Below are 27,203 nucleotides of genomic sequence, written 5' to 3'. Positions count from 1 at the left end.
AGACTCTAATAGGCACTCTGAGATACAAGCATTCATGACCCAAGAAGGACATAGAAAAGGGCAGAGATATTTGGTCAAATTGAAAAACGAAGACCCAAAACTTAGCTTGCCATGTAACACTTTCTGAGAATTAGAAATCTAACACTTTCTAGTCATTTGATTTATGTAACTTCTAACTTCACAAACTCTCTTAATCTGATGATTTTAAGATGCCCATTCTTATTGCTGCTCATTTAGTTTTTTTCATCCTCTCATTCGCTCTCTCAGACCCACTCTTATTTCTTTTCCTTGTCTCTAAAATCTTTTAAACATGCTCTTTTCCCTCAGGATTTTCCTGATTTTTACTTCTCCAACTCTCCTTGGATGTGAGATGTTGTTGCTAAAGAAAAAAAAAAAAAAGACAGGGAAAAAAGATTTCAAGTTGGAATTCATTATTTGTCTGCTCTACTATTGTGTGTGTGTGTGTGTGTGTGTGTGTGTGCATGTGTGAGAAATTTTGAGACAGAGAGAAAAAGGAAACAGAGAGACAGAAAGGTTAATTGATTCTGTATTTTCCTTAAAGAGAATTAGGAGTTCACTGCGTTATGTAATTATATAATATGATTGGATTTATTTTTTTCTTTCACTTTTTTCTTTTCTTTTTGTCCCTCCCTTTTCCTTAAGTTGCTTTGAATTACAATAAAGCCTAAACAATCTGCCTTTGTATGCAATTTGTGCATAAGCTGCCAAGCTGGCTGCCAGGTTTAGTCCTGATGTGATCAAAAATGGTTGGGTTACAAAGCCACTGAAAAAACCGGTTTTCTACAGGAAATAGAAATTTATTAAAATCAGGCCTCCCCAAATGCCCTGGCTGTTAGGCTGGCAGTCTGCCAGGTCAGCAGGGCTGGAAGAGAAGGAGATGAGCAGATGTGATCGTGCAGCCCCTACTCAAGCCAGGCGGGGGGCGGGGAGCACTGCAGGGTCCTAGAGAAACAACTGTCATACAAACAAAAGAATCTCCATCAAGAACACCAGAATTGTGTTTTCCCAATCCCTGATATTTTTAGGTTTTCTGGGGTGTGCCATTTGGATTCCGGCCATTCATGGGCTCCCAAACTATATTTCAAAATCTCTGATTTTTCCCAGCAGAATAAAATGTTAATACCCTTACAGGGTCTTGGGTTCCAATGTCAACAAAGATCCTTAACTTCTTTGAGCCTGTTACCTCATCTCTACACGGGGAATAATACCTACCCCATGAATTGTGAACTTAAATGAAATAACAACTGAGAACTGGTAAGTATTGCTATTGTTATCTCCTTCCACCACAGGCTGGGCTATCCCAGGCAACTGGCTGCCTCTCTTTAACCACTGGTTTGGACGCTGCTTTGGTTCAGGGCACAAGGCCTGAAGAGGCACTGGCCTGGCTCTCCTGGGTTTCTTCTGACACTGTGATACTAGCTGACACTTACTCAGGGCTTACTTGAATTTGGACCAGCAATTGCTCTAGGTGCTTTAGAACTATTACCTCATTTAATCCTCACATAAAACTTCTTAGGGGTTACTACTCTTATCAGATTAGGAACCAGGACCCGGAGAGGTGTTGCTCACCCACGGCCAATGTTTGGTGGTGTTCAGAGGGGAGTCCAGGCAGTGTGGCTCCAGAGCTGTGCACTTGAATGCAGTGCTGTAGAACCCAAACTCTTTCTTGTTGAAAGAAGGAAGTTTTTAATGTGTACTCTTCAGAGCATTAGCATCTAATGCAGTGCTGGGAATTTGGGAAACAGATAGAAGACAGATACTGCAGGAGTAATAACGGATTGGGGAGGAGACGCAGCTCAGATTGTTCTGGGGTGGGGAGCAAGCACATCTTGCGATCAGACTTACCTTGGGATGAAGTGCCTTGGCAAAAGTCTTGGGTCAGCGCCCACTACATTTCCCCAGGCCTGGTCTCTTCCCCACTTCCCAAGCTTCCCGCCTAGCTCCACTCCTCTTAAGTTTTCTGAGCAGCCTTTGTGCCTAATTCTCTTGCCTCTTCTTTCCACCATCTTCAGACACAATAATTCTAGCTAGCATTTATTGAACCTGATACTGTGTGAAGCACTTTATATGCATTTTATTATTTAACTCCAATAATGACTCTGTGAAATAAGTACTATTATTTTCTCCATTTTACAATGAGGGAGGTTAGGCTCAGAGAGGCTCTGTAATTTGTCTAGGGTCACATCATATAGCTTGGCGCACAGGTCTGAACTGAATCTGGCTGAATCCAGAATCCAGCTTTCCCCATTTGCGATCAGATTAAAATGGATATTAAGTTTGGCCCTGGCAGGAAAAAATAGTCAGCCTGTCTGTGGGGATCTCAACTTACTAGCAATATCTTATCCCATTCAAAATTTCTTAATCCTTTATCTTAGTAAATGGGTCCATCAACCCTCCTGTCAACCATAATCCCTGATCTCTCTCTCCTGGAGTCCAGTTCATCACTAAGTCTTGTTAATTTCACCTTCTACACAACCTGGAATCCATCTGCTTCTTGTCTTCTCTCTGCTCTGCCCTTGGCAGGTCTCCATCATTTCTCACCTGGTTCCTGTCTCAAGCATGGTCTGGCTGCTGCCTCTTTCTCTTACCTCATTTGCCCATCAATTCTGCAATACAGTTATAGCCAACTATTTTCAGGTCTTCTCGGGTGTTGTGTCCCCTCACTTGTGTCTGGTAGGTTGCAAGGCAAGCTGTTTCCTTGGCCCATGCACTCTTCCCCAATTCTCTTTATTGCCCAGTTAACTCCATTTATTCTTCAGAACTCAGATTAAATGCTGCTTCATGCAGGGAGCTTTTCCTGAGCTCTTAAATCTGGATTAAGTGTCCTCCTGCCCTCATGACTCCCAACCCAGCTTGAACTTCACCCATCACACCACTTCACTTCATTCCAATTCAATAAATATTTGTTGAGGCCGGGCATGGTGGCTCACGCTTGTAATCCCAGCACTTTGGGAGGCCGAGGCGGGCGGATCACGAGGTCAGGAGATCGAGACCACGGTGAAACCCCGTCTCTACTAAAAATACAAAAAATTAGCCGGGCGTGGTGGCGGGCGCCTGTAGTCCGAGCTACTTGGAGAGGCTGAGGCAGGAGAAGGCGTGAACCCGGGAGGCAGAGCTTGCAGTGAGCCGAGATTGTGCCACTGCACTCCAGCCTGGGCGACAGAGCGAGACTCTGTCTCAAAAAAAAAAAAATTAATTAATTAATTAAAAAATTAAATTGAAAATATTTGTTGAATATGTACATAAACGAGTGAATAAACAAAAGAATGAGCCGATGGTCCCATGTCCCCTCCAAAGTCACTGCCATTGGTCAGGACTGAGAAAGTAAAACCTAGACTTGAAGTTCCTCAAGAATAAAAATGGAGTATCCGCTCCTCTATTTGTTCTCTACTATGACTGCCATATTCTCCAATTTACAAACACATTCATTCAAACACCAAAAATGTATGAGGCCAATCCCTTATCCTACCTCAATCTCACCCCACTGCCAACCATAGCTGGGAATGGTGATCACTGCATCAGATGAGCAATATTTACTCTGCCACACTTCCTCTTATTAAATCATAACACCAGAAAAAAAGATTAAGCCACAAAAAATAACAAAGATACTTGTGTACACCAATGAGAACACATAGAATGATTCTGTCTCCACCATGAAAGCACTGTCGTCACTGCCTTCTCTTCTCTGCTGTCCATGTAGATGCATTACAAAGGGACTTTAAGGCAACATTTACATAATTATTGAGTACCTAGTACATGTCAGACACTGTTGAAGGTGCAAGGGCTACAGCGCTGAGGAAAACAGACAGAATTCCAGTCTGTATGGAACATAAATTCTAGAGCCAGGAGAAATGAAGGCAGATCTCCAAATGCGGTTATTATGATCAATTTTTTTAAAAAAGATCTATACACATTAAAAATTAGAAGTGTCTTACTTTTTACCAAATAGACAAAGAACCTGTCTTAGCATAATATTTGGGGGCAAGTTGCTTCTAGTTATCTAGGACAGGCCTATCCTTTCACAATTCACATTGCATAGTAATGATCTATTATTGAAGTATCTCCTGGAGTATCCCTATTGCCTAGTACAAGACCTGGCACATAAATGAACAACTGGAGACTTTTTTTCACCCTAGTAGTAGAGAGAGGTTTATATTGATTTATCTATGCTTTCTGTACTAGATTGCAAAAGTAACCAAAATTGTTAACTCCTCCTTGCATTTATGTCCTTGGTAATACGGCTTTGCGGTCCTTCCTATAAAGAGTTTTCCTATAAAGACTCGATTCACCCTCCCCTCAAGTCTAGTCTGGACCTGTTTTGGCCAATAATTTAGCAGAAGTAATGATGTGCCAGTTCTGAACCCAGGCCTCAAGAGACCTTGAACATTTCCTCTCTCCCTCTGGATACCGGTCCAGTTGCCCCATGACCAAGCCTGTGCTAGTCTGTTGAAGGATGAAAGACCAAGAAGAACAAAGACAAGCTGTCCCAGTTGAGCCCCCTGGACCAGACAAACTTCAGCTAAGCTGGATGCTGACTGCAGGTACGTGGACGAGCCCCACTGCTACAATCTGAGAAGCTGACTCGGACCCACATTGCTGATATGAAGGACTGTGAGTTAAATAAATGGCTGTTGTTCAAGCCACAAAGTTTGAGGGTGGTTTGTTACATAGCAAAAGTTAGCTTTTGTGATCAATAAATCCACTGCCATGCGCTTATAGATGTTAGGATGGATTAATGAGGATTTGTGTGTATCTAAAACCAGAGAACCCTTGTTCACAGAAAGATTGTACTTACGACTTAACTTTAGAACAAACTGAATGTGGGAAAATTCAGATTTGGGGAAAATCATGAGCTGGTTTTTTAAAGCATAGAAATTAATGTTTTACTTTAAATTCACGTGATCTCTTTTTAAACTGAAAGACAAATTGAGTTTGGAAGATTCCATCTACTTGGATCTAAGTTTCCAAAGCTTTGTAATAAAATTCAGACTTAAAAAAAAAAGTCCAAATCTTTTATCTATAATTAATTGTGTATTTTTTTTTTTTTTTTTTTTGCCAGAAGGAGACAGGATATCATTTAGATGCTCAAACCAAAATCCTGGGGTGCTCCTGGGTTCATGTCCATTTAAGCTTTCTTGAGAGCCTAAGAACATTCTTTAGATTTCCTTTGATATGGCTCTCTTCTCACTTTTGGCCAAATTAATAAAATTAACATATTCAACCCCAAGTTAAAGATAAAAAAGAATTATTGAACTTTTCTGATTCTTTCTTTGTGGAAATTAAGTGTTTTATGTGGGACAATGGCACAGGACTTAAAATTTTATCAATCAGGCTATCAGTCCCCAGTTGATATGTCAACAAAAGACATATCAACTCATTTATTCACTCGTTTATGTACATATTCAACAAATATTTATTGAGTTGGAATAAAGTGAAGTGGTGTGATGGGTGAAGTTCAAGCTGGGTTGGGAGTCATGAGGGCAAGAGGACACTTAATCCAGATTTAAGAGCTCAGGAAAAGCTCCCTGCATGAAGCAGCATTTAATCTGAGTTCTGAAGAATAAATGGAGTTAACTGGGCAATAAAGAGAATTGGGGAAGAGTGCATGGGCCAAGGAAACAGCTTGCCTTGCAACCTACCAGACACAGGTGAGGGGACACAACACCTGAGAAGACCTGAAAATAGTTGGCTATAAGTGTATTGCAGAACTGGATACTTAAGTCTCAGAATATTCTTATTGACAGAGTGAAATCAGCTGTGCAACTCAGAGCTTTTCTAACATGGCAAAGTCTTGAATGTTGAATCTTATTCCCCACCAAACCCCCAGGTCCAGAACACTATAGTTTACTGCCCCTAGATATTAACCAAATTGCTCTTGATCATAGAGCACCTGTTCTCCCAGGCCCTGTCTAGGTCTCTTGGATTCTAGACCTGCATCTTACATTGAAGGCTGACATTAGGCCATCTCTTTCTGGGGCCACCTGGACTGACCAGCCTGACTGCTGCTACCTGTGTTCCACTGTGTTATGACCTAAGAACATCCTAATTTATGAGGTGTTAATGGACTGTTTACACCATTGAAGCTTACAAATTCTGAAATGCAGCGTGGGTCTAATCATCCCACAGTTCATTTATTCTAATCTATTTTAAGACTGGGAAGAAAGTACTTAAAGGAAAACCCAGGATTAGGTCCCTTTTATGTTGATTGATTCCACAGAAAATCTTAGAAACCCCTGTCCTAGCCCACCCAGAATATTTGGTCACCTAACCAAGATATAAATGCCTAGAATTCTCTGTCTCCCATCCTCTTCAAAGTGAGTCAGACATTTCTGCAAGTGCAAAAATACAATAATGTAAAATATTTTTAAAAATATATAAAATTATCCTTTCTCTCATTTATCAATTATTAATGCATATTAAAATGTGGTAAAGGCTATTGTAAACTGCCCATTGAATCATCAATGAATGACTAAATGAGTATGATAAAGTATATTATTAACAGAACTGACTTTTTAAAATTTTGCTACCAGTTGTTTGGTTTCTAGCACTGAGGACACTGAGTCACCCTTTGCTCTAGAACAGAAGTAGCAGCCAGCATCACTTCCCTTCCCTCTTCTTCCCTTCCTCCTATCTTGAACAAACAGATGAAGTCCGGAACTGTATCAGCCTTTTTTTTTTTTTTTTTAAGACAGTCTTACTCTGTTGCTCAGGCTAGAGTGCAGTGGTGTATGATCATAACGCTGCAACCTAGAGCTCTTGGGCTCAAGCTATCCTCCTGCCTCACCTTCCTGAGGTGCAGGCCACCATGCCCGGCTAACTGTAAAAAAATTTTTTAGTAGAAACAGGATCTCACTATGTTGCCTAGGTTGATCTCAAACTCCTGGGCTCAAGCAATGCCTCTGCCTCGGTCTTGCAAAGTGCTGGGATTACAGGTGTGAGCCACTATGCCCAGCCTTCTAGCAGCCATTTTGTAATCAAGAAGCAAAAGGCATGGAGACTAAAGCCAACATCCTAAAAATGGTAGCGAGGAAAGAGAAAAAGCTTGGTCTTTGATGGCTTCATTGCCCAACTAGCTGGACCAATGCCAGCAACTGCCCACCTAAGGGCTCCTTATTTTGTGAAAAAAAATGAGTCTCTACCTCTTTACTCCTCTAGTAGGTCTTTTGTTATTTGCCACAGAATGTAGGAAAAAGTTGACTCATATGACACAATATGAGAACTCAAGAGTTATTGAAACAATTTTGAATGCTAAAGTAATATCATCTTATTAGTAGCCCTGACTGGTGACACTGAGGTTTATTTTAGACATATTCTAAGTTAATTATTATATATACACTTACTTAATGAGAACAATATCTTAGTTATGAAGTTTTACTTAAAAATGAGTGGCACCTTGTGAACACATCTAGTATATATAATTTTCTCCTCTACAAAAAACATTTTTTTCTATCAGTGAAGCATTGTTAACATGAGCTAGTTGTTGAGACATGCAAAAAGCCTCAGGAGATCAGGATGGATGTTGTAATTGTATTTGTTGAAACAGAATTCAGCTTGTAAATATAATTACCCTTGGCTGTTCAAGTGATCACTTTTCATTTAGATTCCAGTCTGGTCCTTAGAACTTGAAAGTGAGATGAAGAGTCAGGGAGAGGGTTTGAACATTGAGAGGCCATAACAAAGAATGAAAAGGTCTGGGCTTGGTTAGTACAGATCGCAGAAGGGTATAGAACATTTAAAATTAGCCTTCAGATCTATTAAGGGATATTGCTCATAAAATGAGAGCCAGCTGCACTCCATCTTTTATGATGAAAACCCCAAATCAAGTGGGCTTATACTTTTGCATCTGGGAATCAGATTAGCCAAAAAGAACTCTCTCCTGGGAGGTGGTTAAATACTGCAGTTGAATATTTAGATAAGGTTTGAGATCTCACCCTCTGGAGAGAGTGCCTTAAATTTAACTCTGGGTCTCCGTATATTCTTAGTTAACTGCCAAATAACAGAGACGCACAGGATCCCCCTTCATCTCCCAGCCAACACCATCGCTGCTATCTCCTCGTTAGGGGCATCCATGGCCTGTAAGGGAGCAGCAGGGAGGCAAAGGAGGTCTAGGTGGCAGGCCGGCCCCGGAGCTTTCTAACTGTCAGCCCCTAGGGGAGTCCTTCCCTCCCTCAGGTAGGAGGGGGAGCAGCTCTCAGTGGATGCACTGATGTCTGGAAGTCATTAAACAAAACTCAGGCTCATTCTCATCTACAAGAGGGTGGTTTCTGTGTGGTCCTGCCTGAAGCCAGTGGTGAGGACTGACTGATTTCTCCAGGTTGGCTCTATGATTTTATGAACGTGAGTGATTTGTAAGCTCTGGGCTATTTTTCTTTTGGTAAATTTTTCCTGGTACTGAGTAAACATCTTCCTTGGGAGGGAAAACAAAGTATTCCGCTCTTCTAAAGTGGTCATGTGCCATACGAGCCTTTAAAAGCATAAGGAGGCTTGGTGCCGAGCTTCCAGTGAAGTGTCTCTTTAGACTTAAGTGCATGAAATAGCTAACTGGCGCCATCTGGAGGGAAAGTGAAGTCTAAACAACAACACAAGTTTAAAAAACATTGACAATGACGTACATGCAAAATTTTATAATATTTATTTTATTTATCTTTATTTTTATTTTATAATTTTAAGACGGAGTCCTGCTCTGTCGCCCAGTTTGGAGTGCAGTGGCGCCATCTCTGATCACTGCAACCTCCACCTCCCGGGTTCAAGCGAATCTCGTGCCCCAGGCCTCCGTAGCAGCTGGGACTACAAGAATGCGCCACCACGCCCGGCTAATTTAGAACTTTTTTAAAAATGAAATTCCCTGCTTCTCTCTTCACCTCTCTTTTCAGAATCCATCCCGTCTGATCACAAGGGGGCTGGGGCCTCGCGTTCCTATAGAACCTTAACTTCAGATCTGACATCATATCCAGTGGCGGGTGTGAGTCAGTTGTGGAGCCTTACTCCACATGACACACTCCGTTATCAAATGGCACGATTTGGCATGCCATATTAATCATATTTGAAATTAACCTCAGAATTACATTGTGTCTCAAAGTGTCATCCACTAATCGTCTTCATCAGAATCAGCTGGGGTTTTTTTGTTTTTTTGACGGAGTCTCCCTCTGTCGCCCACGCTGGAGTGCAGCGGCGCTCACTGCAAGCTCCGCCTCCCGGGTTCACGCCATTCTCCTGCCTCAGCCTCTCCGAGTAGCTGGGACTACAGGCGCCCGCCACCACGCCCGGCTAATTTTTTGTATCTTTAGTAGAGACGGGGTTTCACCGTGTTAGCCAGGATGGTCTCGATCTCCTGACCTCACGATCCGCCCGCCTCGGCCTCCCAAAGTGCTGGGATTACAGGCGTGAGCCACTGCGCCTGGCCAGCTGGGGTAATTTTTAAAACTGCAGGTTTATAGACTTCAGTTCAGGCCCTCTGAATCTGAATTTCTTTTATAGTGCATGGGATCAATTAACTAAATAGAAGTAAATTTTGTTTTTTATTTGATTAAACACAAATATAGTGCTTACTATAGGCCAGGCGCTATTATTAGCACTTCATAAATATTAATGTATTAATGCATTTATTTGGTTTTTCTCAACAGCCATAGAAACCTAGGTGTGTTTGTTCTGTTTTGTTTTTTTTGAGACAAGGTCTTGCTCTGTTGCCCAGAGTGGAGTGCAGTGACATGATCACAGATCACTGGAGCCTCGATCTCCCAGGCTCAAGCAATCCTCCCACCACAGCCTCCTGAGTAGCTAGGACTATGGGCATGTGCCACCAGAAAGCTCTACTACATGTATCTGGTCTCTTGACACTTTCCTGGCTAGCTAAGTATTTAGCTAAATATCGAACCCGGAAGGCAGATCAATAAATCTGACTGAGAAAAATGAGTGAATACTGGTGAGGTAAGCAGAGATGGGGGTCAAAGGCAGAGACACATTTTAGAATAGGAGAGACCCAAGCATATGTATAGGTTGGGACAACATGGCAAAAAGAGACAGAGAAAATAAAGTTATAAGAATACGAGGAGATAGAAGGTCAAAGTTGAAGAGAAAATGGCATGTACTCCGGGATAAAACAGAAGATAAACATTAGTAAATAGCGACATCTCATTCCTTGAATATGGAGGAAAGAAGACAAGAAACTAGGCAGATGTAGGTCCACGTATAGATCCCGCTACTTGGGGTCATGTCCAGCCTCTGAAGCTCTTAATTGCTCCCCTCCTATCCCAGCTTCTTTCTGACCCATTCTCTGCCTGCAAAAACTTGTGTCCAGTAGCCTAACAACTGTGGGAGTGTCACACCATTGATTGGCATATGGCAATGAACACCCCTAACTTTGGTAACTTCGTTCTAAAGAAGTAGCACTCAAAAAAGTCAAAGTAACATCTTTACTGATTTGTACTTATATTTCTAATTTGTACTTGCAGTGAGCGGGTAAGAACAACTTGAAAAAAAATGAAATCCAAGTTCTCAGAGTCTTCCAAAATTGCTCCACAACGCTCGGCTATGGCGGAGGCTGTTTATTTTTTGAATCTGATAATGTTCTGCTTAATCTTCTAAAGTATTTGTATTGAGAGTGTTGGTCCAGGAGATCAGATCTTCCACTTCCTCTTCCCTGGGCTCATCTGTGTCATTTTCATATAATGAAGTGTCACTCTTCCACCCCTCCTCTTCTGTTTCATAAATGTCTGTGATGCTATTTATTGCAGTTGGTGACTCAAGAAAAATTTCATCTGTGGTGGGAATTATAAAAAATAGAAACTTAATAAACATAACAAGAAAAACAATGAAAAGAGAAGTGTTCCTGCATTTGTAGGACAATGCCAAAGACCATATGAATGAATGTGAGCAACCTTTTTCACACTTTCTAAACTTCATGTTTTATCAGCAACTTTATTTGTCAAAAATCATTCTTTCCATCTTGCTCAATCTTTTGATGCTTTGTTAGTTCATTCATTTAGCATATATATTTACTGGGTCTCTGCTAAGGGCCAGTTGATGTGCAAGGGAAAAGCTGCTTTGGGAGCACAGGGAGGGAATCACTATGTCTAAGTGAAAACAGACGCGGACTTTGAAACAAGAAGACCAGTTTGTTAGACAGAGAAGGGAGGTCAGAACACGTTAGATAGAAGAAGCAGCACATATCATATAAGCACAAAGGTATGAGAGGACTTGACAGGGTTAGGGGTGATCAGAATGGATTCTCCCGCACTTCCACTGTGCCAGGTGCAGTGCTAGGCAGTAGACAGCTATAATATTATTTAACTCAGACACAACCCTTGTGACGGGCAGGTATTATTATTCTTATTTTACAGATGAGGAAACTGAGGCTGAGCGACCTATAGTAGTAACTTGACCAAAGATGTCCAGCTAATAACAAGACTCGAACAAGATCTGTCTATCCAAAAGAAAGTTTCGTGGAGCTGGAAGAGAGGCTGAAGCCAGATCAGGAAAGCCTCATATGTCAGGCAAAGGACTTTCATCTTTATCTTATAGGCCTTGTAAACAGGGAAATAAACTGATTATACTCTTCAAAAGGAGAATATAGCTATAATGTCTATATTTCTAGATCTGTATTTCCACACAGCATGGGGACCTTGCTTTCTGGAGATGAACTCTAGCTGGTACTATTTATGTTCTGTTAACTCTAAAATCTCACTGCATTCTCTTCCCTTTTTCCTAGTTGTCACCGGATTCACTGCCGATTATGGGGTTCCAGGACAAATTTTGTTTGCCTCATATGTTTATTTCCCTCACTTACATATGAAATAAACCCTGCAATATTTGTTGTCTTCTAATGTTACTGACATGGGCTACAAGTGACTTGTTTTCCTTCTGTCTGGTTTATACAAAGATACACAGACAGACCGGGCATGGTGGCTTACACCTGTAATCCCAGCATTTTGGGAAGCCAAGGCAGGTAGATCACTTGAGGTCAGGGGTTGGAGACCAGCCTGCCCAACATGGTGAAACCCTGTCTCTACTAAAATACAAAAATTAGCTGGATGTGGTGGCAGGAGCCTGTAATCTCAGCTGCTCTGGAGGCTGAGGCAGGAGACTCGCTTGAACCCGGAAGGCAGAGGTTGCAGTGAGCTGAGATTGACCCACTGCACTCCAGCCTGGGTGACAGAGTGAGACTCCATCTCAAAACAAAACAAAGAGAGAAAGATACACAGAGAGATTTGAGTTTACACAGTCACCATTATTCTATGGTTATCCTGAGGCCCACAGTGATTTTTAATTTTTTGTACTTTCGATACTAATATTTAGTTGTAATTAATTTAAAACTAAATTCTGTCTGTGCCTTGAGAAAAGCGTCTACTTTATTTTCCATGAACATATTATTGATGGACTAACTCCAGTTCTTTCTAGCCATGTTTGGGCCTTTCTGACTCCACATGCTTTTGATTACAAGAAATATAAAGCCAAGTCAACCCAGTTTAAACAATAGGAGAGTGTTTTATCTCACATAAGAGAAAAGCCAGAGTGGAGAGCAGGATTGAATGTTGCAGTGACTCCACAATGCCACGAAGGACACAGTTCTTCTTACTGCTTGCTTTGCTAACTGAGGTGTTGTCTTCATCTTCAGGTGCATAGCACGAGAGCTACGGCCATTCTAGTAACCACACTGGACACAGCAACATCCAGAGGAAAAAGTGGTCTTCTCACCAAGATCTCATTTTTAAGAGTGGATGGGAAAACCATCCCCTGAAGCGCCCAGCATATTTCCCCTCAAGCGGGATCCTGTCACATGCCATTTCTTTTAATTTAATTTAAATTTTTTTTTTTTTTTTTTTTTTTTTTTTGAGGCAGGGTTTCACTCCCGTTGTCCAGGCTGGAGTGCGGTGGCGTGCTCTCAGCTCACTGCAACCTCTGTCTCCTGTGATCAAGTGATCCTCCCACCTCAGCCTCCCAAGTAACTGGGACTACAGGCGTTCACCACCATGCCCAGCTAATTTTTTTTTAGTAGGGATGGGGTTTTACCATGTTGGCCAGGCTGGTCGCAAACTCCTGACCTCAGGTGATCTGCCCACCTTGGCCTCCCAAAGTGTTGGGATTACAGGCGTGAGCCACTGCGCCCCACCCCATTTCTAAACTAGTTACTGGGAAGGGAAATGGGATCACCATGATTGGCTGACGTGGGTTGCTGGCGTGGAATGAAAGTTGGGAATCAACCACCTTGACTATTTGTCCTCTTAGTTCCTGCCCTGTTAAAAACTCCTAGGAAGCATAAAAAGAAAGCTGGCGAGATCAGCAGACTATAATGCAAAATAAATATAGAAATGTTTCTTTAGAACATAAAAAATATATTATTTTGAATTTCTCTCCTCCAGGAAATCTTAAGCATTATAAATCCCTCTGAGACATCTTGGATTTGGTGGTTGGAATCAGTAATAAAGGTGGGGATTTTGTTACTATGTTAACAAAATAAGTTATGGAAGCACAAATTCTAACTGCCTTATATTTTCCATGCCTTTCTTGGGTTGGATCATGGAAACTCTGCCTCTGATAATTTATTTTTAATCTGAAAATAGTTTAGCTAATAAAGATATTAAAATCTGTGCTGACTGATGGGCTCTGATGATTGCCAAATGGTTTATTTCTATTCAGTCCTGTTTTCAGCCTGGGTTCAGTTAGGAAAACAGAGCCACTACAAGTAATACAAGAGTGAGAGTCTAACACAGGAATGTGGATTATGCAGCTGTGGGAGGACTCAGGGGAGTGAAGATCTGGAAGCTACAGCTGGAGAATTGAAAAAACTGTCATGACCCACTTTAGCCTGATGCACTGACATGAGTGGGAAACCAGGAGCTCATGGAGTACAAGAAGCTGCACACATTTAGCCACCCAAAGTGGGACAAAAACGATGAGTTCATGGGGATATTTGTGCAGCCACCATGTCTGTGAAGTGAGGCTGTGGAGAGATGTGTGAAAATGCCATATCTGAGGAACCCGCCATGCCTGATATGAACAACTTCCCAAGCATAATCGCCTCGACTTCCTTCTCACCTGCCAAATCTCTGGTGAGTTTCTACCATTGGCAAACTATGACATGCCATCGTTCTCTGCAAAAGAGGGACACATAGTTCTTTCCTTTTCTGAGTCATACTTCCCTTTGATATCCTATGTAAGTTCACTCTCGCTACATAATAACTCTCTTGCTACATAAGAAACAACCACAAAATCTTAGTGACATACAGCAATAAGTATTTGTTTCGGTCACATGTCAGCAGGTCAATAGGTGGTTGGCTTCTTTGGCTGGGGAATGGCTGGGAAACGTGGGTGGGCAAGCTCAGATCTATGCCTTGAATCTTTCTCTGTGATCAGAGGGCCAGTCCAGGCACGCTCTTGTGATGATGGCAGAAGAGAAAAAGAGCAAGCCAAATCATGCAAACCCTTTCCAAACCCTGGGGGCACACTGCACCCACTAATATTCCACTGATGAAAACAGGTCACAGGGAAAAGCTCGAAGTCAAGGCACAAGGAAATACATTTTGTTCATGTAGGTGGAGCAGGAATGAATATTTCTGAACAATAATCAAATTTACCACAGCCTCTCAGGTATAGTTTCTTCCAGCGTAGACAGAAAGAAGAGTCCATTCCACGATTAAAGAGAACAAGGCTCAGCACTGGAGAGCTAACCAGTTTCTGGACATTAAACTTAAAATGCTATCTCTTCCAGCTTGCCTTTTTCCCACTTATCATGGATTTGCACCTTTTTTTCCCCCAAATCACAAGGCAGATAAAAACATGACAATTTTACTTCATCCTACTATTGACTTACTCATTGATAGCTACTGTGTGCCAACCACTGTGCTGTGGAAGACTGGGAGGTGAGCAGTCCCTTGCCTCAAGAATCTCACTCTTTTTCAAAGGAGACAGGCAGTAGAGAGAGTGATAACACAGTATGTGTGCCGGACAGACTCCAAGATGGCCCCCAGAATCCCTGCATCCTGGTATTTACACCTTAGTGTAAACTCCTCCTTTCTGAGTGTGGATAGGACTCGCGACTTCTAACCAATAAAACAGGATGCAAGTGATAAGGTCTCACTCGCGTGATTATGCTACATCACATACGACTCCATCTTGCTATCAGACTTGCGCTAAAGACTCTTGCTGGATAAAGTAGGAGGCCAGGCTGGGAGAGCGCACATGGCAAGGAGCTGTGTGCAGCCCTCAGCAGCTGAGGGAGGCCTCCAGCGTATACCTAGCCAGAAGCCAGGGCCCTCACTCCTAAAGACAGAAGAAAATGAATTCTGTCGACAACCTCACTGGGCTGGGAAGCAGATTCCTCCCCCATTCAACCCACTAGGATGAGAATGCAGCCCAGCCAAAGCCTTGATTGCAGCTTTCTGAGACCTTAAGCAGAGGATTCAGCTAAGCCGTGCCTGTACTCCAGGCCCACAGAAACAGTAAAATAATAAATGTGTGTTGTTTTCAACCATTCAATGTGTGCTAATTTGTGACACAGCAATAGAAAACAAATAGAGCATGATACGGCTATGGTAGAAGTGCTATGATAACCCACAAAGAAAGTTTCCTAAAAAAGGTAATACCCGAACTGAATCTCAAAGGATGCATAGGCATTAGAAAGTAAAGAAGGGGAGAGAAGAGCATTTAGAGTAGGGGTATGAGAAAACACGGTGTACTGCTCAAATTTTTTTTATGAAATGAGGTAGGGAACAAACAGTCATGACCCACTAGCTTAGTGTAGCATTTAGGTTGTGAAGGGGAGAGGGAGGGAATGTCACTGCAAAGACAGAGACAAGTATTAGAGCATTAAGGATTTTCTGTGTCAAACAGTCTAAATTTTATCCTGAAGGAAAATGGGAAACAAAGTATTTTAGACCTGGTAAAAACATAAGCAGAGCTGAGCTATAGAGACACAGCTTTGTCACCAGTCTGACAAAGCACAGACAGAAATTACTGTAATCACATCAACTTAACCAAGTGATCTCTTCCACTGGTGAAGATAGTGGGGATGTTGAAAGACAGAGATTGCAGAGAGGAGTAGGGAAATCATGGAGAAAGCAAAGAGCAAGGCTGGAGACGGTAACATTTCCTACCTCACAGGTACCCTGAAATCTGGAAGAAGGCAGAGTTGAATGGAGAAGGCTGAGGCTGATAATACAGTGGAGGAAATCTGCGTGGCACACCAAACAGTTAGGAGGGAGAGAGGTGGATACTGACCAGGGAAAAGAAACTTGGAGATATGGGGGCAGGGCCCTTGGAGAATCACTGAATAAAGGTGATTGCCTGTGCCTGGCATTTATATGCTGTTATGTTTAGTGGCCAGGTGACAGGAAAAAACAGCAACTATTTTTTTTTGTACTTTTCCGTTCACAAAGAAATTGTCTATACATGGAGTCACTTAGTCATAAGAATCTTGTGAGTAAGGGCAGAATTTTAGCAACTAGGATTTGTTGAACATCTTTCACATACACAGTACTAGCTGAGGATGAAAAAAACTAAGTTCAGAGGTTGAGTGACCTTTCCATAATAGCACAGAACTGGAATCTGAACCTAAGTTCTCTATCCCCAAGTGTCATGCTTTCCCCTCTATACCAGCTGACTTCCATGGTAAGTTACCAGCTCTCCCTGCTGAAGACTCACTCTCAACCTATCCCAACAAGTAAACGGTAATTATTAAAAGAGCATGAAAAACAACTCAGCATTGTCTTTCTCTTCAGCCATATTGCATATATCTTTGAATATACAATGAGTTTCAGGGATCAGTTTATTCGTGCTCTGTGTGTTTTGGCTGCTTTTTCATATTTTGAAACTTAGCCTTAAAATTTCAAATTGTATATCAACCTATTAAAGGGTAGTAAGCTTGAAAATATAAGTAACTCAATTCTGTCAAAGTTCCAATTCCTATGTGAGTAATTTACCAAATTAATTTGGAAAGTCAGAAAAAGTTAAAGCAACCTTAAAAGGAGAACACAAGGATTAGCCCTCATATATTCCAACTTATTTAAATGGAAAAAGGTTTAAAGTTATGCATATTATGCATAATATGTTAGTTATAAAAGCAAAACAAATAGAGTGAGTCGATTTACTTAGAGTTGGGCAGAGCTTCATTTCTTCCATTGAGTGATTGACTTCATGAGGCATTCTATTTTTTCTAGCAAGCCAACACTTGATAACAGAATACCTAAAAAGAGAGAAAGAAAAATTAACTAAATTCCCAAATGAATTTTGGTAAAGGTATATTTACTTCTGAGAAAAATAAGTGAAACAAATGAAATGAAACATAAAAGTAGAACAATAGGCTTTGAATATGGAACCATTCTGAGTGTTGACTAATTTAATGGTAAAGTAAAATTATTTCAATATGTGCTTTACAACAGAATAGAAGTTGGAAAAGCAAATGAATATGACATAAGTTTACTATTGTAAAAGTAATAAAAACCTCATGTGGTATAGCAAGGTATATTAGTTTCCTTGGGCCACCTTAACAAATGACCACAAACTTGGTGACTTAAAATAATAGAAATGTATTCTCTCATAGTTCTGGAGGCTAGATGTTGGGGATCAAGGTGGCAGCAGGGCCTCCCTCCCTCAGAAAGCCCTAGGGAAGAATCTTCTATTGCCTCTTCCTAGCTTCTGCTGGCTGTTAGCAATCCTTTACGTTGTATGGCTTATAGCTGCATCACTCCAGTCTCTGCCTGCAATGTCACACGACCTTTTCCATGTGGGTCTCTGTAGTTCTGCTCCTCTTATAAGGACAACAGTCATTGGACTCAGGGTCCACCTAAATCTAGTATAGCCTCATTTTAACTAATTACTTTTTATATCTGCAAAGACCCTATTTTGAAATAAAGTCATATGCTGAGGTTCTGGGGGGACAGGTGCTTGTTTTGTGGGGACATGATTCAACCCACTACACAAGGGAGAAATTATATCAGAAAAATTAATGACTCATCCTGGATAAAACAACAGGCTTATGAGAGACATCAATGAGCCCAAGTCAAGCTATTAGAGCATTTCCTTGGAGAAAGAGTTTACATATGGAAATGAAAAATTTTACAAAATTATTTCGGGGGACGACTACTTTTTGGGATACATGATGAAAAGAAAACTTTTGGCAACAAAGTTTTCTTGAAGAAAAGTAAGTGGCATAGAAATGTTTTTGTCAAAAACAAGAAATGGGGAAAGGATTCCCTATTTAATAAATGGTGCTGGGAAAACTGGCTAGCCATATGTAGAAAGTTGAAACTGGATCCCTTCCTTACATCTTATACAAAAATTAATTCGAGATGAATTAAAGACTTAAATGTTAGACCTAAAACCATAAAAACCCTAGAAGAAAACCTAGGCAATATCATTCCAGACATAGGCATGGGCAAGGACTTCATGACTAAAACACCAAAAGCAATGGCAACAAAAGCCAAAATTGACAAATGGGATCTAATTAAACTAAAGAGCTTCTGCACAGCAAAAGAAACTATCATCACAGTGAATAGGCAACCTACAGAATGGGAGAAAATTTTTGCAACCTACCCATCTGACAAAGGGGTAATATCCAGAATCTACAAAGAACTTAAACAAATTTACAAGAAACAAACAAACAACCCCATCAAAAAGTGGGCAAAGCATATGAACAGACACTTCTCAAAAGAAGACATTTATGCAGCCAACAGACACATGAAAAAATGCTCATCATCACTGGCCATCAGAGAAATGCAAATCAAAACCACAATGAGATACCATCTCACGCCAGTTAGAATGGCAATCATTAAAAAGTCAGGAAACAACAGATGTTGGAGAGGATGTGGGAAAATAGAAACGCTTTTACACTGTTGGTGGGAGTGTAAACTAGTTCAACCATTGTGGAAGACAGTGTGGCGATTCCTCAAGGATCTAGAACTAGAAATACCATTTGACCCAGCCCTCCCATTACTGGGTATATACTCAAAGGATTATAAATCATGCTACTATAAAGACACATGCACACGTATGTTTATTGTGGCACTATTCACAATAGCAAAGACTTGGAACCAACCCAAATGTCCATCAATGATAGACTAGATTAAGAAAATGTGGCACATATATACCATGGAATACTATGCAACCATAAAAAAGGATGAGTTCATGTCCTTTGCAGGGACATGGATAAATCTGGAAACCATCATTCTGAGCAAACTATCACAAGGACAGAAAACCAAACACTGCATGTTTTCACTCATAAGTGGGAGTTGAACAATGATAACACATGGACACAGGAAGGGGAACATCACACACTGGGGCCTGTCAGGGGGTGGGGGAAAGGGGAGGGATAGCATTAAGAGATGATTTACATTTCTCCAATGATCAATCAAGTTGAGCTTTTTTTCATGTTTGTTGGCCGCATGTACATCTTCTTTTGAGAAGCTTCTGTTCATGTCCTTTGCCCATTTTTTAATGTTTTTTTTTTCTTGTAAATTTGTTTAAGTTCCTTGTAGATGCTGGATAGATGTCAGATGGATAGATGGCAAAATTTTTCTCCCTTTCTTTAGGTTGTCTGTTCACTCTGATGATAGTTTCTTTTGCTATGCAGAAGCTCTTTAATTAGATCCCATTTGTCAATTTTTGTTTTTGTTGCAATTGCTTTTGGCATTTTCATCATGAAATCTTTGCCCGTGCCTATGTCCTGAATGGTATTGCCTAGATTTTCATCTAGGGTTTTTATAGTTTTGAGTTTTACATTTAAGTCTCTAATCCATCTTGAGTTAATTTTTGTGTAAGGTGGAAGGAAGGGGTCCACTTTCAATTTTCTGCATATGGCTAGCCAGTTTTCCCAGCACCATTTATTAAATAGGGAATCCTTTCCCCATTGCTTGTTTTTGTCAGGTTTGTTGAAGATCAGACAGTTGTAGGTGTGTGGTCTTATTTCTGAGTTCTCTATTCTGTTCCATTGGTCTATGTCTCTGTTCTTTTAGTAGTATCATGCTGTTTTGATTACAGTAGCCTTGCAGTGTAGTTTGAAGTTGGGTAGCATGATGCCTCCAGCTTTGTTCTTTTTGCTTAGGATTGTCTTGGCTACTTGGGTTCTTTTTTGGTCCATACAAATTTTAAAATAGTTTCTTCTAATTCTGTGAAGAATGTCAATGGTAGTTTAATGGGAATAGCATTGAATCTATAAATCACTTTGGGCAGTATGGCCATTTTTCACAGTATTGATTCTGTCTATCCATGAGCATGGAATGTTTTTCCATTTGTTTGTGTCCTCTGATTTTTTTGAGCAGTAGTTTGTGGTTCTCTGTGAAGAGGTCCTTCACTTCCCTCGTTAGCTGTATTCCTAGGTATTTTATTCTTTTTGTAGCAATTGTGAATGGGAGTTCATTCATGATTTGGCACTCTGCTTGCCTGTTGATTGGTGTATAGGAATAATAGCAATTTTTGCACATTGATTTTGTATCCTGAGACTTTGCTGAAGTTGCTCATCAGCTTAAGAAGCTTTTGGGCTGAGACGATGGGGTTTTCAAGACATAGGATCATGTCATCGGCAAACAAAGATGATTTGAAGATAACTTCCTCTCTTCCTATTTGAATACCCTTTATTTCTTTCTCTTGCCTAATTGCCCTGGCCAGAACGTCCAATACTATGTTGAAAAGGAGTGGTGAGAGAGGGCATCCTTGTCTTGTGACGGTTTTCAAGGGGGAATGCTTCCAGCTTTTGCTTATTCAGTAGTTCTGTTTATGTGATAAATCACATTTATTGATCTGTGTATGTTGAGCCAACCTTGCATCCTAAGGATGAAGCCAACTGGATCATCGTGGGTAAGTTTTTTGATGTGCTGCTAGATTCATTTGGCCAGTATTTTATTGAGGATTTTTGCGTCAATGTTCATCAGGGATATTGGCCTGAAGTTTTCTTGTTTCTTGTTGTATCTCTGCCAGGTTTTGGTATCAGGATGATGCTGACCTCATAAAATGAGTTAAGGAGGAGTCTCTTCTTTTCCATTTCTTTTGGAATAGTTTCAGTAGAAATGGTACCAGCTCTTCTCTGTACCTCTGGTAGAATTCAGCTGTGAACCTGTCTGGTTCTGAGGTTTTTTTTTTGGTTGGTAGGCTATTATTGCCTCAATTTCAGAACTCATTATTGGTCAATTCAGGGATTTGATTTCTTCCCGGTTCAGTCTTGGGAAGGTGTGTGTGTCCAGAAATTTATCCATTTCTTCTAGATTTTCCAGTTTATGTGCATAGAGGTGTTTATAGTATTCTCTGGTGGTTGTTTGTATTTCTGTGGGGTCAGTGGTGATATCTCCCTTATTTCTGACTGTGTTTATTTGATTCTTGTCTCTTTTCTTCTTTATTAGTCTAGCTAGTGGTCTATTTTATTAATTTTTTTTCAAAAACACAGCTCCTGAATTTGTTGATTTTATTAAGGGTTTTTTGTGTCTCTATCTCATTCAGTTCCACTCTGATCTTGGTTATTTCTTGTCTTCTATTAGCTTTGGGGTTTGTTTGCTCTTGGTTCTCTAGTTCTTTTAGTTGTGATTAAATTGTTAACTTGAGATCTTTCTAGCTTTTTGATGTGGGCATTTAGTGCTATAAATTTCCCTCTCAACACCACTTTAGCTATATCCCAGAGACTCTGGTACATCATCTCTTGGTTCTTATTTCTTTCAAGTAATTTCTTGATTTCTCCCTTAATTTCATTATTTACCCAGGAGTCATTAAAGAGCACGTTGTTCAATTTCAGGAGCAGGTTGTTCAATTTCCATTTAGTTGTGTGGTTTTGAGTGAATTTCTTAATCTTGAGTTCTAATTTGATTGTGCTGTGGTCTGAGAGTCTGTTATGACTTCAGTTCTTTTGCATTTGCTGAGTGTTTTACTTCTGATTATGCGATGAATTTTAGAGTAAGTGCTGTATGGCAATGAGAACAATGTATATTTTCTTGTTTTTGGGTGGAGAGTTGTGTAGATATCTATTAGGTCCACCTTACCCAGAGCTGAATTCAGGTATTGAATATCTTTGTTTTTTTTCTGTCTTGATGATATGTCTAATATTCCCAATGGGGTGTTAAAGTCTCCCACTATTACTGTGTGAGAGTCTAAGTCTCTTTGTAGGCCTCTAAGAACTTGCTTTATGAATCTGGGTGCTCCTGTGTTGGGTGCATATATATTTAGGATAGTTAGCTCTTGTTGTCAAATTGAACCCTTTACCATTGTGTAATGCCCTTCTTTGTCCTTTGATCTTTGTTGGTTTAAAGTCTGTTTTCAGAAACTAGGATTGCAACCCCTGCCTTTTTCTGTTTTCCATTTGCTTGGTAAGTTTTCCTCCATCCCTTTATTTTGAGCCTATGTGTATCTGTGCATGTGAGATGGGTCTCTTGAAGAGAGCATACCGATGGGTCTTGGCTCTTTATTCAGCTTGCCACTCTATGTCTTCTATTTGGGGCGTTTAGCATATTTGCATTTAAGATTAGTATTGTTATGTGTGATTTTGACCCTGTCATCACGATGCTAGCTGGTTATTTTGCAGACTTGTTTATGTGGTTGCTTCATAGTGTCAGTGGTCTATGTACTTCAGTATGTTTTTGTAGTGGCTGGTAATGATTTTTCCTTTCCATATTTAGTGCTTCCTTCAGGAGTTCTTGCAAGGCAGGCCTGGTGGTGATGAATTCCCTCAGCATTTGCTTGTCTGAAAAGGATCTTGTTTCTCCTTCACTTATAAAGGTTAGTTTAGGCAGATATGAAATTCTGGGTTGGAAATTCTTTTCTTTAAAAATGTTGACTATTGGTCCCCAATCTCTTCCAGTTTGTAGGGTTTCTGCTGAGAGGTCCACTGTTAGTCTGATGGGCTTCCCTACAGGTGCCTTGGCCTTTCTCTCTGTCTTCCCTTAACATTTTTTCCTTCATTTCGACCTCAGAGAATCTGATGATTATGTGTCTTGGGGTTGATCTTCTTGCGGAGTATCTTACTGGGCTTCTCTGGATTTCCTGAATTTGAATATTTGCCTGTCTTGCCAGGTTGGGGAAGTTCTCCTGGATGATATCCTGAAGTATGTTTTCCAACTTGGTTCCATTCTCCCCATCTCTTTCAGTTACCCCAATCAGCTGTAGGTTTGCTGTCCTTACATAATCCCATATATCTCGGAGGTTTTGTTCATTCCTGTTCATTCTTTTTTCTCTATTTTTGTCTGCCTATCTTATTTCAGAAAGATAGTCTTTAAGCTCTGAAATTCTACCCTCCACTTGATCTATTCTGCTATTGATACTTGTGATTGCATTGTGAAGTTCTAAGGTCGTGTTTTTCAGCTCCATCAGGTTGGTTATGTTCCTCTCTAAACTGGATATTCTGGTTATCAGCTTCTGTATTGTTTTATCATGATTCTCAGCTTCTTCGCATTGGTTTACAACCTGTTCCTTTAGCTCAGTGAAGTTTGTTATTACCCACCTTCTGAAGCCTACTTCTGTCAATTCAACCATCTCAGCCTCAGCCCAGTTCTGTACCCTTGCTGGAAAGGTGTTGCAGTCATTTGGAGGAGAAGAGACATGCCGGCTTTTTGAGTTTTCAGCATTTTTGTATTGACTTTTTCTCATCTTTATGGGCTCAATCTACCTTCAATCTTTGAGGTTGCTGACCTTCGAATGAGGTTTTTGTGGGGTCTTTGTTGTTGTTGTTGCTTTCTGCTTGTTTGTTTTTCTTTTAACAGGTAGGCCACTGACTGTTAGCAAATGTAGGGCTGCTGTGGTTTGCTGGGGGTCCACTCCAGAAGCTAGTTGCCTCTGCTTTTCCTGTACTTGGAAGTATCACCAGTGCAGTCTGCAAAACAGCAAAGATGGCAGCCTGTTCCTTTCTCTGGAAGCTCCATCCTAGAGGGGTACTGAACTATTGCTGGCCCAAACACTCCTGTAGGAGGTGTCTGGAGACCCCTATTGGAAGGTCTCACCCAGTCAGGAGGAACAGGATCAGGGACCCACTTACAGAAGCCATCTGGCTGCTTGTTAGTAGAGAAGATGTGCTGCACTGGGGGGGACCCTTCCTCGTCCAGACCACCTGGCCTCTCCAGAGCCAGCAGGCTGGAACAGCTGAGTCCGCTGAACCACAGAGATGGTGGCCACCCCTCCCCTCAGAAGCTCCATCCCAGGGTGAGATCAGAGTTCTGTCCATATAAGCCTGGCTAGAGTGACTGAAGGCCCCCTACAGGAGGTAAGGAAAAGGAATGGACTAGGATCTCACTTAAAGAAGCAGTCTGGGCACAGTCTGGCAAAGCAGGTGTGTTGTGTTGGTGGGGAGACCCCTCCTCGTCTGGAACGCCTGGACTCTCCAGAGCTGGCAGGCTGGAGCGCTGAGTCAAGAGGACTGCAGAAATGGTGACCACCTTTTCCCCCAGGAACTCCCTTCTGTCTTAAGCACACTCAGCCTGTTGCTACTGGTTGGATAGAGCTCCAAGCTAGTGGGCCCCAACTTATGAGGTGCTGTGAAAGTGGGGCCCTCAGGATAGTGCTGCTTGGCTCTCTGGATTCAGCCCCCTTCCTAAGGGGAATGTATGGATGGATCTGGTGCCTCACTGGGGGATTCTAGGACCAGATTATGTAAAATACGTGGGTCTCTGTGTGTGTGCGCGGCTGTTCCGCTGAGATTACACACAGCTCTGTATATTGGACCCGAGGCCCTGGTAGCAAGGGCTCATGAGGGGATCTCCTGATCTGTAAGCTGCAAAGATCCATGGGAGAAGCATGGTTTCCTGGGCGGGGTCACACACTCACTCACTGCCTCCCTTGTCTTGGGGTGGGGATTTTGTTGGCTTCATGCCGCTCCTGGGTGGGCTCTTGCCTCACCCTGCTTTTCTTTGCTCTCCATGGGTTGAACTGATTGCCTAGTCAGTCCCAATGTGAGAACCTGGATACTTCACTTGGAGGTGCCAAATTCACTCGCTGCTCTGAGTTTTTTTCTTTTGTAAATCAGGAATGGATACTGAATTTCTTTCCATCTATTGAGAGGGTCATATGGTTCTTCTTTCTTATACTAATTTACATTGTTTGAAATTTTCAAATGTTAAACCAAGGTTACATTTCTAGTATAAACTCCATATAGTCATGATGAATTATCATAACTAGTTATAATTATTTATCATAATTAATCCTGACCAAGTATAGTTTATATCAGGAATGTAACCTTGATTTACAATTCAAAAAAATCTAACACATTTTAAAACTCTATTATATATGTTATATATATATTTAGATTAAATATACTAAAATTTTTGCATGTATGTCTGTGAGGCGTATTATCTGTAGTTTTCATATACTGTCTTTGGTTTTGTAATTGAGGTAATGCTGACCCTGTAACATGTGCTGGGAAGTGTCTCCGAGTTTGTGTATATTCATGTTTTCCTTAAATGTGTGGGAAAATTCTCCAGTGAAGCCATCTGGGTTTAAAGTTGCCTTCGTGTGAAGGCTTTTAACTATAAATTCCTTTATTAGATAAAGGATTACTCAGGTTATCCATCTCTTTTTAAGTGAGCCTTGGTAGATGTTGCCTTTCAAGAAATTTGTTCATTTCAACTATGTGGTTGGATTTATTGGTCAAAAAAAGTTTTTATTTTACCTTCATTTTAGAGAGATCTTTTCACTGATTATAAAATTCTATGTTTAATAATTTCTTTCAAGCACTTTGAAGTTGTCATTTATTATATTTTGACTTGCAAGGCTTCTGACATGAAGTTTTTGGCTATTCTTATCTTTGTTCCTTTACATGTAACATGTGGGATTTCTTTTTATCCTTTGCTACTTTTAAGATTTTTCTCTTCATTTCTGAGTTTCAACAATTTGATTATGATGTGCTTTGGTATGGCTTCTTTATATTTCTGTTTCTTGGGATTCATTGAACTTCTTGGTCTGTGAATTTGCAGACTTCATCAAATTTGGAAAATTTTCAGTCATAATTATTTCTTCAAATATTTTTTCTCTCCCCTCCTCTGGAACACCATTTATATGTATCTTCTACCACAGCTCACTGAGGCTCTTTTGTTTCTTTTCAGTTCTTTTTTCTATCTTTTTTTAAAGAGATTACATTGCTATACTTTCAAGTTCATGAGTCATTTCTTCTGCAGTGTCTAACTTGCTGTTTTTCCCATTAAGTATATATATTTTTAAATATTTGATTTATTTTTATCTCTAGATATTCCACTGGTGTATCTTCCATTTCTTTCATCATATTCATGTTTTTCTTTAGATACTTGAGTATATTTTATAAGGTGTATAGTAGCTGCTTTAAAGTCTGTATCTGTTAATTCTATCCTCTCTATCACTTATGGATCTATTTGTATTGATTTAATTTCTTTTGGTTATGGGTCATATTTTTCTGTTTATTTGTATGACTGGTGATTTTTTTTTTTTTTTGAGACAGAGTCTCACTCTGTCTCCCAGGCTGGAGTGCAATGGCATGAGCTCAGCTCACTGCAACCTCCGCCTCCCAGGTTCAAGCAATTCCCCTGCTTCAGCCTCCCGAGTAGCTGGGATTACAGGTGCCCACCGCTGAGCCTGGCTAATTTTTTGTATTTTTAGTAGAGACAGGGTTTTGCCATGTTGGCCAGGCTGGTTTCAAACTCCTGACCTCAGGTGATCTGCCCACCCTGTCTTCCCAAAGTGCTGGGATAACTAACAGGCGTGAGCCACTGCACCTGGCCGACCGGTGATTTTTCAATGGGTTGCTGGACATTGTAAATTTTAGGTTATTAGGTGCTAAATTTTGTGATGTTTCTTTAAATCTGATTGTTCTTCATTCTGGCTCACAGTTCAGTTTTTTGTGAAAATCAGTTTGATACCTAATATGGCCCCACTATAAAGCATAGCTCTTCTAAATTTTAGTCAATGTCTGTTAAATTATAATGTCTCTCCACTCTAGCTGGCAAGATTTCCAGCTCTTTGTGAGGCTTGTGTAAGTTTAAAAAGACCGTTAGGATTTTATTTTCCTCAGGGCAAATATGACTTTAGGAAACAACATAAGTTGATTTATACCTTTTCTTCCCTATCGACAAATCTTTGTCTTCAAAAAATTATATAAGCAGTATTTCCTTCTTTATTCAACCATTTGCCTTTATATAATTAAAACCACAAACTATAAAAACAAAAATTTTTAATGTCACTAAAAAGTGCAAATCAAATGACTGTGAAGTAAAGTGTCACAATAATTTAAAAAAAAAAAGTAAAATGAAAAACCC

General features: G+C 40.6%; 1 protein-coding gene across 1 annotated transcript in view; it reads right to left on the bottom strand.

Moving 5' to 3' along the window:
• Nucleotides 1-10,432: 10,432 nt before the first annotated feature.
• Nucleotides 10,433-27,203, bottom strand: part of UBE2U (ubiquitin conjugating enzyme E2 U) — a 62,317-nt gene continuing 45,546 nt past the window's right edge. The window contains exons 7-8 of the mRNA XM_030812498.1: nt 17,106-17,200; nt 10,433-10,778 (exon numbers count right to left, since the gene is read on the bottom strand). Coding sequence (XP_030668358.1) covers nt 10,594-10,778; nt 17,106-17,200 — 280 coding nt within the window. The 3' untranslated portion in view covers nt 10,433-10,593. The remainder of the gene's footprint in view (nt 10,779-17,105; nt 17,201-27,203) is intronic.

The sequence above is a fragment of the Nomascus leucogenys genome, chromosome 5, assembly GCF_006542625.1.
Source record: "Nomascus leucogenys isolate Asia chromosome 5, Asia_NLE_v1, whole genome shotgun sequence".
In the NCBI taxonomy this organism is placed as follows: Eukaryota; Metazoa; Chordata; class Mammalia; order Primates; family Hylobatidae; genus Nomascus; species Nomascus leucogenys.
The sequence above is the reverse complement of the archived record's forward strand: the minus strand, read 5'-3'. Positions and strand labels throughout refer to the sequence as shown.